Raw genomic sequence first — 12,201 nt, 5'->3', positions numbered from 1 at the left:
ACTACAAACATATAAATCAGCTAACTTGTTACAATAATTATACATTAAACATTCGTTCTAACTGATAATAATATTTTTAAAACAAACTTCAAAAAACATAACAAGATATGAAGATCAAAGAAGTGCCCTGATTTATTATCACAATTGAAGGCAGGTTACTAAATTAACTATTTTATTCATTAAAAATTAAAATGTCAGATGACTTATTTATGAAAAAAAAAAAAACACTTTCAAATTAAACAAAACAAAACGGGCCCAATTAACCTAATGAGTATGGTTAAAAAATTATATTTAAGAAGAAAAATTATATAGAACTGATATATCACCAACATACAAGAACCTCAGGCGTTTCCGCCATTAACATATTTTTCCGATAGCTTGGCTGATAAAGAATGCTCTTTTTATTATTATAAGAAGTTTCAGTGCGATCATAAGCTTTCCAGAGCGTTGTAGACACATTTCCAAAAGACGAAAAACTTTGATTTTCTAATGCTTATCAGCTGTGTGCAATCTGAACCAGAACTTTCCCTGTATTTCCCCCACTGAACAGAGAATTGAATGCTTCTAAGAAACTCTCTATTCCCTGTTTCACATCTTCCTTGAATTTGATTTTACCTTGTTGCATGTACCCTCCCATCTCCTTCACAAATTCCTCCCTCCGATTAAGAAACGTCCCAGAAAGAAACCCTTGCATTTTTGCACATTTTCCTACCAGATTCATAAGGTTTCTCACTCCATAACATTTATCCCATTCCTGCAATGGGCAAACCATCAGATTCACCCATAAAGTGTTTTGAACTCCAAAACTCACAGATATATAAATTTGGCTTACCTGGTTATATTGAGAGATCATTCCACATACAGGAATCCTAGCATTCATGTTGATGTGATTGAGAACAGCCCCCAACATTTTGCCTCCCACATTTTCAAAGTAAATGTCTATTCCCTTTGGGAAGTACCTGTTCAGGACTCAAAAATCATCCAGCATTAAATTATCCTTCAATGAAAGAAGGCTACATTACATGCTTCATTACCATTCAGTAATCTAGTGCAATGCATTTGAAGGGTTCTTAAACCAATGGAGGGATATTTATACATATTGCAAACTTTGTTTCTCATCCCATGTCTCTCATTTTCTTTATCAGCAGGCTTAAACAAGGCTCTAACAAATATATAACCTATATTAAAGTACACCATATGCAAAAAAAATCATTTGATTTCAAAGAATAGTATTAAGGAAAAACTTACTTGGACAGTGCTGCATCCAAGTCTGTCTCAGACTTGTAATTGAAGGCATCATCAAATCCAAATTCTTCTTTCAGCATCTTAACCTGTTGAAAGAACAAAGCCAAGGGTTTGAGTGATGTATAAAGATAAAGAGAACCTAAATAAAATGTAAAAGAGCCGAAGTTGAAACAAAAAAGCACCTTTTATATCCAACCCTAATCGTGAGCACAAGAATAAAATTGTACAAATTCAGCTGTATGCTTTGAGGGTGATGAACTCTTTACTAAGTTGGGGTTATTAAAAGTTTGTTGGGGTTATTAAAAGTTTGTATTCTAATAGTATGTAGTTTAATAGATTTCATTAGGAAGGAAAAAAATTCACTCTTGTTTTCAGATATTGATCAAAATATTGTACTTCTACAAGTTTACTTAAAGCTTTCATCAAAATATTGTTTAAGTATTAAATTAAAATCTATTAGATTTTCACAATTTATCAATATAGTCTCAAATCATATTTCGAAATATCATATGAAAATAGTGTACACTTTCTCTCCTCTCCAAATTTTTTTTTGCAACCAAGAAAATTATGTTTTCTCTTTTTTTAAGGGAGTTGTGTATGTGACTCTGTCAGCCAGTGGGGGATCAGTTTCCCACTTATTGCAATAAAACATCAAGTTATCACAGATATTTTGCGAATTTTTCTGCAATATTTTAGAAAATTTCTTGTAGTTTTTTAATCTATAGTACAAATACTTCTAGAATAAATTGCGTACTTATTTTCTATGAATCTTTCTGATCACAATCTATGATCCATCACCAAGATGCAAGAGAGACAAGGAGAAAAATTAGTACCCAATCAATCTGAGAAGCATTTATACTGTGCTAAATTAATTTATCCATGTAGTACATACAGGCACAGACTTAAAGATGCTCCATCTCTTAAACCCTGAAGGAGACTAGAACCCAAGACTATTACCCTCAACCTCGAACCCCAATTGATTGTCTAAGATACATCATTTTGATCTTCACCTCTCTAATCTCTCTTGATCTCCTTCACCATTCCTCACAGTTAAAACATCTAAACATCTACCTCCAGACTAACCAACTCTTGAGAAATGTAGTTAGCTAAACACTCAAAAACCCTGGCTAACACTCACCCTACCACTATCAAGTATCTCAGCACAGTATTCAGAGGCCTTGTAATCTCACCACGACAGCAGAGATCAGAATCTAACTTTTAAGAATCAACCAAAAGAATTCCTGGATTGTTCATTACTATCAAGCCATGCATTTAAGCCACTTTGTACCCCATCCTCCTACATCATTCCTCCCAATAAGCATTCAGTCCCAGTAAGAGCCCTCCTTACCAAATCATAATAGCCTATCTGTCTGATATAACCAGTACAATAAAATCTCACAAGCCCCTTAAGAGGGCCGACTGATTCTTAAGCAAAAAAAAATTCATAAATGACATAGCACTTAAACCCATTTGCTTTGATCATAACATAAAATTTCAAACCACAACCATGAAATAGCTCTAGACTGGTTCTATAGAACATTCAAAATCACTCTATGTATCTTCTTGTTTATATGAAATCCTAGAAGAGAACAAACAATGTTTCAAAAACTCTAGATACATTGCAAGAAGAATTATCAATGTCATGCAACCTCAGAAAAGCATTTGAGAAAAAAATTGGAGAAGATCAATTACCTTTTGGTCAGTACCAGCACTGCCAACAACGCGGCAGCCTTTGATCTTAGCCAACTGCCCCACCAAAAGACCAACTGCTCCTGCTGCAGCTGAAACAAACACTTCCTCTCCAGCTTTAGGCTCCCCAAGCAACAGTAAACCACCCCAAGCGGTCATTCCTACCATTCCTGGTTCAATCCACACAAATCCTTCAATCCCATAAACCAAAAAAAATCCTCACAAAATATGTATGGACAGAATTCACAGTGAGTAGATTTATAAGTAGCATAATTAGATTAGAAATTCTCCTAGTCTTCTTTGGCCCCTGGTCAAAAATATTTTGGTTCACCAAGCGCCTAGAGGACCTAGTACATGAACACCCTAATTTCATGCTTATCAAGGTTCTACATGGAAATTTCAAATCACTCCCATTTTTTTATAGTGGTTTACTTGGTCAATCTACTACTTATAACTAAGGTTTCAAGTCCACGTCATCAATTATGATGCCACATCAACATACTTTTTGCCAAGTTGTACGGATACTTGCATAAATGATGTGGCATCATATCATTGGTTACTTTTTACAACTTAGAGTAAATTTCATTCAATTTTGGGTAGTCATAATTGTACTAATAACTTTGAAGCCACAAGTATTGGTACAATGTTGTCAAAAAAATTGGGCATTAAGTCAATAAGTGTAGGTATCAAGTTAACAACTCCTATCACAACTATTGGAACACAATCAAGTGTTGGGTCCTCTCCCCTATCATTCTTTGAAAGATAGAGCTCTAGAATGGTTTTTTATTTTTTGCTTGGATATTTAATTACTTCATTCCAACAAGTCGCCGATGTTTCTTTTTCACATTTTTAAAATTATATTTGTCTACAAGTTACTTCAACTAATTTAGGGAATCATAAACAAAGTGTTAAAGGAAAAATATTTGATTTCACTTGTAGCTATACACTTGTATCTACACATTGCTTATCCTATTTGTGGTGATGATGTTCAAACCACTTTGATTAATAATTTACAAACAAGAAATTATAGCTAAGCTTTTTGTTAATTGATTCACCTCTTTCACACACTTGTATGCAACACTTCATAATTATCAATGTAAAGTGAGTCAATTTGAACCTCTTTTATTGTCAATCCCTATTGCTTGTAATGAGGATGTTCCCTTTTAGAACTTTTGAAAATAAGCTAGGAACTTGAAAATCAATAATAATTCTTCCAATCATGTTAAATTTTAAATTTCAAGTGGTAGTTGTAACTCTCACTTTAGCTCCCTCTGGATCTAGATTCAAATCTTACAACTTTACAACACTTTCTAAATCTTTGCATATATTATCAATCTTGAATTGATTAATAATAGCATGTTGATGCTTGGTCCTATTCATCCCATAGATACCTCTAAGCCTTTGACACCTCCATTCGATAAAAAATCCCTTTGTTAATTCCATTGTCAACTTGGTGATGATACTGAGAAGTGTCTTCAATTCAAATATAGAATCTAAGACCTCATTGATTCCAATGCAATAGTGGTGGATAGTGTGAGTGATAAAGGAAATAAATTTATGGTGACTTCCAATCAAAATTTGCAGAGCTTAACCAATGTCTTGCCTTCCAATTCTACCAATGTTGTTAAGCATAATGATTCAAGTTGAATTAAATTTTGAAGCTTAACAATGTTGAGCACTTGATTGAGAAAACTAAACCAAAGTGTGAATTTTGTAGTACCTTGGATTCAAGAGATGTCATTAATGCACCCAAAGAGCCACTATAAATTATGTTAAAGATTAAAGAAAAGCTTTCTCAAGGAGTGCTCATAGGTCCAATATGTGTGGTGGATATTATTATCCTACACACAAGAATTACATAAAGATACATACGCTAAATTTGATCTTCTGACTAATGTGCATGATTATTTCACTTGTCTCAGCATTCGTTCCATTACCCATTACACTTTCCATTGAAGTTGGTTCTAAGTCCATAGTTGTAATAGTTTCCATTATCCCCGCCTTAGAACAACTAATTTGAAATTAGGGCATCCTTTGCTCAGTGATCTTAAAGATATTCCTTGTATAGGTAGGAAATAGCATCAGTGAATTCTATACAAAATTGCAATATTGATGATTTGAATCAGTTATCTCTGAATTTATCTCAACAATTTGATCACATTGTAGATCCTAGTAGAACTATTTGACATCCTTGCTTTATTTTTCTTCTGATTTAAATAGATTTTAACCCTTCTTTTATTTAAAAAATATTAAACTCCTCAATCAATCCTCTTATTTAAAAAGTAGAATAATATAAATAAATTGATATAGTATGTAACACTAATAAAAATAATAATATAAAACTCATTGTGAGAAACTGAAGTAATTTCAACCATGGACACAATATTCTAGTTAGTACCCTAATAAAGTAGATGAAAACTACAGAAACGAAACAGAAAGTTCCAGATCTTCAACTCTAGAAAATTCTACATCTTGCAACGTTTCCAGTCGGATAACAAATTGCCGTACAAAGTCTCACTTGCGGATTGCAGATGGCAGCCAATTTGACCATTCGAATTTTTTGGAAAAGCAAAACTGATGGCTAAAAATCCTTCATTTATGTTTGCTGCACAATAAGAAATGGATTTGATTGAAGATGCATTCTTGTACATAATTGCTGTTAAGAAATAAAAAATGAAGACTAGCGAACTTTGGTTTAGTGCGCTATTATTAGAAGAAAGAAAAACAAATGGATTTGATCAAAGATGCCGCTTTTATGAAATGAAATCTCTCGTTCACTTTCCATTTTCTTCTTTCTTTCTCAATCATCCAAATTTTTTACTGAGATTTATGCTGTACATATCCACCTGAGGTCCACAGCTTAGTGGCCGTACTGTTCTTTAATCGTTTTAAGTATTAGTGATGGTAGATTTGTACAATTTATGATAATTATCAATATGTTTTTGATGTGCTCAAAATCGTAACATTCAAGATTTCATAAAGTTGAAATGAAATGCTGAAAGTCTTGTCATAAAATAATAATAATAATATGATTTGTCTCTTTATACTTTAACTAAAAGATAATGCAAAATACAGCAAACTTTTGAAAGAGATTAAACATCACTTTTATGGCTCCATGAAAGAAACATTTGATGTTCTAAACAGCTCTAAAGTCTATATATATATATATATATCAACATATCGTACGATACTAAAGTTGTTGCATTTGTTTATATTTTTTGATCATATTTTATTGTTTTGTAGACTATTATTTCAGTGTCCTTGAAATTGTGTTTTGTAAAAAAAATCTCGTTTTCTTTTTGTTTCATTTTTGAAATGCAATTTCTCTTTGATAATCCAGTTTTGATCAATTGAAAGAAAAAATACATTTAAAAAGTCTTGCTTATAGTGTTAGGAGTTACTTCAATTGCATGTGTCAGGAGTCCTTCATTGGACCCACTAATTACAACTTAGTTAATGTGAAGTTATCAATCTGATGGCTTTAAAGTCTATGTAGACAACTAATATTTTTTCTACAAAGAAGGTTTCTTATTTCTTTTAAACACCTAATTTTAATGTGTGACTTTTCATTTCTCTTGTAAGTACATCTACAAGAGTTGTTTACATGACCAGTAGATGACAAAATGAGAGCAATTTTTTTTATCAATACATATTAATTTTTTCAAAGATTGGAGATGATTGTCTTCATATTCTTGGCTCTTTTTCTTTTTAAAGAAGGTTTACTTACATGTTCTCCCTGAGATGTATGTGAAATATACACTTTCTAAATAGAAATATAGTTTAAATTGTTAGCTCAAATCTAAATATCTTTAGAGACTTGAAAAAGACTTGAAGTTGGACTTCTGAGTTCAACAAATTAAAGATCAAGTTAGTAGACTACTTGTTAAAAAGGTTGCAATTGTACTTCCAAATTCTACAAATTAAAGAGCAAATTTTCCAACTACTTGCTAAAATGGTGGTCACTTCTACAAGAATGATCTTGCTCTTTTTTGCTTATGATTTTTGTAATATGCTTTGTTGTTGCTATTTGTATCCATACTAAGATTACACATCATGTTGTTCATCTCTATCTCTAGTTGCTTCTTTTTGCAATCTTCTTTTTTCTACGAGAAGATATCATCAAATCATATAAATATGTACATAATAAGATTGAGATGGAAGGGTGGCAATTAAATTATGAATGCTAAACTTTTGTTTTAGATTATCTTACAATAGAGTTCACTTATTTATTTAGTTATCTAACAACAAATAATTATATAAATGACAAATGCAAGACAACATATAATCAAATAAAGAGAGAAACGATAAATATAATAGGACAACATCATCCATTGCCATCAACATGCCAAAATAGACTTCACTTATTTATTTACATATCTAACAACAAATAATTATATAAATGACAAATGCAAGACAACATATAATCAAATAAAGAGAAAAACCATAAATATAGGACACCATCATCCATTGCCATCAACATGCCAATGGATAGTGCATAATTTAATAGACCTAGATAAAAAATAAATGTAATGCTTTCACAAAATCATTTTTTAAACCATGGAAGTGAATGAGGACGTACCTTCAAAGTAGACACAAAATTAAAAAAAAGAATCTAAATATATATAACTATTACAATTGTGTGTCATCTTATAAATTACTTAATTAAAATGATCTTAATCAAATAGTTTGAAGATTAGATTGTGTACATTTTTTTTACATAGAAAATAAACACAAAACTAAATAAAAAGAATCTAAATACATGTTACTATTACAATTGTCTTATTTTATGAAGTAATTGATTGAAGCAATCTTAATTATATACAAATTTTTTATATAGATTGAAAAAATTATAACATTTTCTTCTCGAACATATGATATTAGCCAAAAACTTGGACACAATTTGATCTTTAAAAAAATACATCTAATAATCTTTAAAAAAATATAATACAATAATACTAATAAAATCCAAAAATATTACTAAATAATTCATAAATAATTTTCCCTATCTAATGAACTCATACAAAACTACAAACATATAAATCAGCTAACTTATTTACAATAATTATTCATTAAACATTCGTTCTAACTGATAATAGTATTTTTAAAACAAACTTCAAAAAACATAACAAAATATGAAGATCAAAGAAGTGCCCTGATTTATTATCACAATTGAAGGCAGGTTACTAAATTAACTATTTTATTCATTAAAAATTAAAATGTCAGATGACTTCTTTATGAAAAAAAAAAACACTTTCAAATTAAACAAAACAAAACGGGCCCAATTAACCTAATGAGTATGGTTAAAAATTTATATTTAAGAAGAAAAAAACAAATCTAAGAACAAAAATTATATTTCAGATTTCAAGAAAAGCCCAAAGATATATTTAAGAAGAACAAGATTCATATTAAACAAAATAAGATGGGCCCAGTTCACCTTATGGGTTTGCTTAAAAAACATTATTATAGATTTTAGATTTCTAGAATAGCCGCTCATCTGACGTCTACATTACAAACTGTTTGTTTTGCAAGTATACATGCAAACTGTAAATACTCCCTAGTTTTATTTCATCTAGAACTGATATATCACCAACATACAAGAACCTCAGGCGTTTCCGCCATTAACATATTTTTCCGATAGCTTGGCTGATAAAGAATGCTCTTTTTATTATTATAAGGAGTTTCAGTGCGATCATAAGCTTTCCAGAGCGTTGTAGACACATTTCCAAAAGAGGAAAAACTTTGACTTACTAATGCTTATCAGCTGTGTGCAATCTGAACCAGAACTTTCCCTGTATTTCCCCCACTGAACAGAGAATTGAATGCTTCTAAGAAACTCTCTATTCCCTGTTTCACATCTTCCTTGAATTTGATTTTACCTTGTTGCATGTACCCTCCCATCTCCTTCACAAATTCCTCCCTCCGATTAAGAAACGTCCCAGAAAGAAACCCTTGCATTTTTGCACATTTTCCTACCAGATTCATAAGGTTTCTCACTCCATAACATTTATCCCATTCCTGCAATGGGCAAACCATCAGATTCACCCATAAAGTGTTTTGAACTCCAAAACTCACAGATATATAAATTTGGCTTACCTGGTTATATTGAGAAATCATTCCACATACAGGAATCCTAGCATTCATGTTGATGTGATTGAGAACAGCCTCCAACATTTTGCCTCCCACATTTTCAAAGTAAATGTCTATTCCCTTTGGGAAGTACCTGCTCAGGACTCAAAAATCATCCAGCATTAAATTATCCTTCAATGAAAGAAGGCTACATTACATGCTTCATTACCATTCAGTAATCTAGTGCAATGCATTTGAAGGGTTCTTAAACCAATGGAGGGATATTTATACATATTGCAAACTTTGTTTCTCATCCCATGTCTCTCATTTTCTTTATCAGCAGGCTTAAACAAGGCTCTAACAAATATATAACCTATATTAAAGTACACCATATGCAAAAAAAATCATTTGATTTCAAAGAATAGTATTAAGGAAAAACTTACTTGGACAGTGCTGCATCCAAGTCTGTCTCAGACTTGTAATTGAAGGCATCATCAAATCCAAATTCTTCTTTCAGCATCTTAACCTGTTGAAAGAACAAAGCCAAGGGTTTGAGTGATGTATAAAGATAAAGAGAACCTAAATAAAATGTAAAAGAGCCGAAGTTGAAACAAAAAAGCACCTTTTATATCCAACCCTAATCGTGAGCACAAGAATAAAATTGTACAAATTCAGCTGTATGCTTTGAGGGTGATGAACTCTTTACTAAGTTGGGGTTATTAAAAGTTTGTATTCTAATAGTATGTAGTTTAATAGATTTCATTAGGAAGGAAAAAAATTCACTCTTGTTTTCAGATATTGATCAAAATATTGTACTTCTACAAGTTTATTTAAAGCTTTCATCAAAATATTGTTTAAGTATTAAATTAAAATCTATTAGATTTTCACAATTTATCAATATAGTCTCAAATCATATTTCAAAATATCATATCAAAATAGTGTACACTTTCTCTCCTCTCCAAATTTTTTTTCCAACCAAGAAAATTATGTTTTCTCTTTTTTAAAGGGAGTTGTGTATGTGACTCTGTCAGCCATTGGGGGATCAGTTTCCCACTTATTGCAATAAAACATCAAGTTATCACAGATATTTTACGAATTTTTCTGCAATATTTTAGAAAATTTCTGGGATTTTTTAATCTATAGTACAAATATTTCTAGAATAAATTGCGTACTTATTTTCTATCAATCTTTCTGATCACAATCTATGATCCATCATCAAGATGCAAGAGAGACAAGGAGAAAAATTAGTACCCAATCAATCTGAGAAGCATTTATACTGTGCTAAATTAATTTATCCATGTAGTACATGTAGGCACAGACTAAAAGATGCTCCATCTCTTAAACCCTGAAGGAGACTATTACCCTCAACCTCGAACCCCAATTGATTGTCTAAGATACATCATTTTGATCTTCACCTCTCTAATCTCTCTTGATCTCCTTCACCATTCCTCACAGTTACAACATCTAAACATCTACCTCCAGACTAACCAACTCTTGAGACATGTAGTTAGCTAAACACTCAAAAACCCTGGCAACACTCACCCTACCACTATCAAGTATCTCAGCACAGTATACAGAGGCCTTGTAACCTCACCACCACAGCAGAGATCAGAATCTAACTTTTAAGAATCAACCAAAAGAATTCCTGGATTGTTCATTACTATCAAGCCATGCATTTAAGCCACTTTGTACCCCATCCTCCTACATCATTCCTCCCAATAAGCCTTCAGTCCCAGTGAGAGCCCTCCTTACCAAATCATAAAAGCCTATCTGTCTGATATAACCAGTACAATAAAATCTCACAAGCCCCTTAAGAGGGCCGACTGATTCTTAAGCAAAAAAAAATTCATAAATGACATAGCACTTAAACCCATTTGCTTCGATCATAACATAAAATTTCAAACCACAACCATGAAATAGCTCTAGACTGGTTCTATAGAACATTCAAAATCACTCTATGTATCTTCTTGTTTATATGAAATCCTAGAAGAGAACAAACAATGTTTCAAAAACTCTAGATACATTGCAAGAAGAATTATCAATGTCATGCAACCTCAGAAAAGCATTTGAGAAAAAAATTGGAGAAGATCAATTACCTTTTGGTCAGTACCAGCACTGCCAACAATGCGGCAGCCTTTGATCTTAGCCAACTGCCCCACCAAAAGACCAACTGCTCCTGCTGCAGCTGAAACAAACACTTCCTCTCCAGCTTTAGGCTCTCCAAGCAACAGTAAACCACCCCAAGCGGTCATTCCTACCATTCCTGGTTCAATCCACACAAATCCTTCAATCCCATAAACCAAAAAAAATCCTCACAAAATATGTAACATATCACAGTATGTCAAAAAAACCCCAAAGATCTGAGTTTGGAAGAAAATGAACAATACCCAGAGGCCCCAAATAATCAGAAGGTTGAGCCAAATTGGGCTCAAGTTTTATCAACATTGATCCTCCAACAATGCTGTACTCCGAAATATCATACAACCCAGTTACTAAATCACCCACTTCAAATCCGGCATGCGCAGAAACAACTACTTTCCCAACCATAAGATTAGCGATGGGCTGCACAATGCACATTAACTTATGCCGAATTAACCTTTTAAGGATCATAATAAATGCATAGAACTCAGAAAAAAAACCCAATCAGACAAGGCTAAGAAACTCTGGAAAACAAACCTGGCCTAATTTGAAGTTATCAAAATAGAGTCCCCTGTTTGTGTCTTCCTTCATACGCCATCTGAGATATGGATCCACCGAAGCCCACAAATTTTGCACAACAACTTCTCCTTCCTTACAACCATTCAAATTCAATTGGGTTTCTCTGATCTTCACATGATCCTCTGTTACAGGCCCTTCATTGGCGTAAGATACCAAGACAACTTGTTTGTTCCTCACCATTTTCTCCATTCTTTTTCACCAGTCCCTTAATTCATATTCTTCCTCACATTAAAACAGGGTTTTAAAACAAGCACGGATAAACCGCGAGGTCTGGATTTTGCCACGTAGTTGATTTCACATTTATAAAAAGAAGTAGATTTCAAATCTATCTGTAGTTGGCACGGCTAACTTGGCTGGTTCGTTGGAGATTCACAATCATGATCCAGTCAAACTTCAATCATATGGGAAAATACATTAAATCATAACATTAAGATTCTATGTTATATAATAGAAATGTTATATAGGTTATTTTAATCATATATA

The 12,201-nt window shown here is 32.4% G+C and overlaps 2 protein-coding genes across 2 annotated transcripts; both read right to left on the bottom strand.

The window, feature by feature from the left end:
• Positions 1 to 383: 383 nt before the first annotated feature.
• On the bottom strand, positions 384 to 3,102 carry LOC149541496 (NADPH-dependent oxidoreductase 2-alkenal reductase-like). The gene is made up of 6 exons (XM_089795619.1): positions 2,938 to 3,102; positions 2,384 to 2,460; positions 2,079 to 2,103; positions 1,249 to 1,331; positions 833 to 959; positions 384 to 754 (listed from the first exon to the last, which is right to left on the bottom strand). Exons 1-6 carry the CDS (start codon positions 3,100 to 3,102, stop codon positions 497 to 499), a joined length of 735 nt encoding a protein of 244 aa, XP_089651745.1. The 3' UTR covers positions 384 to 496.
• A 5,274-nt stretch (positions 3,103 to 8,376) lies between these two features.
• LOC149541495 (2-alkenal reductase (NADP(+)-dependent)-like) lies at positions 8,377 to 11,933 on the bottom strand. The gene is made up of 6 exons (XM_089796740.1): positions 11,677 to 11,933; positions 11,388 to 11,562; positions 11,097 to 11,263; positions 9,444 to 9,526; positions 9,028 to 9,154; positions 8,377 to 8,949 (listed from the first exon to the last, which is right to left on the bottom strand). Exons 1-6 carry the CDS (start codon positions 11,905 to 11,907, stop codon positions 8,692 to 8,694), a joined length of 1,041 nt encoding a protein of 346 aa, XP_089652866.1. The 5' UTR covers positions 11,908 to 11,933; the 3' UTR covers positions 8,377 to 8,691.
• Positions 11,934 to 12,201: the final 268 nt, after the last annotated feature.

Source organism: Cupressus sempervirens, chromosome 8 (assembly GCF_028749045.1).
Source record: "Cupressus sempervirens isolate cs-2001-9-10 chromosome 8, ASM2874904v1, whole genome shotgun sequence".
Lineage (NCBI taxonomy): Eukaryota > Viridiplantae > Streptophyta > Pinopsida > Cupressales > Cupressaceae > Cupressus > Cupressus sempervirens.
This window is presented reverse-complemented; position numbering and strand designations above follow the sequence as displayed.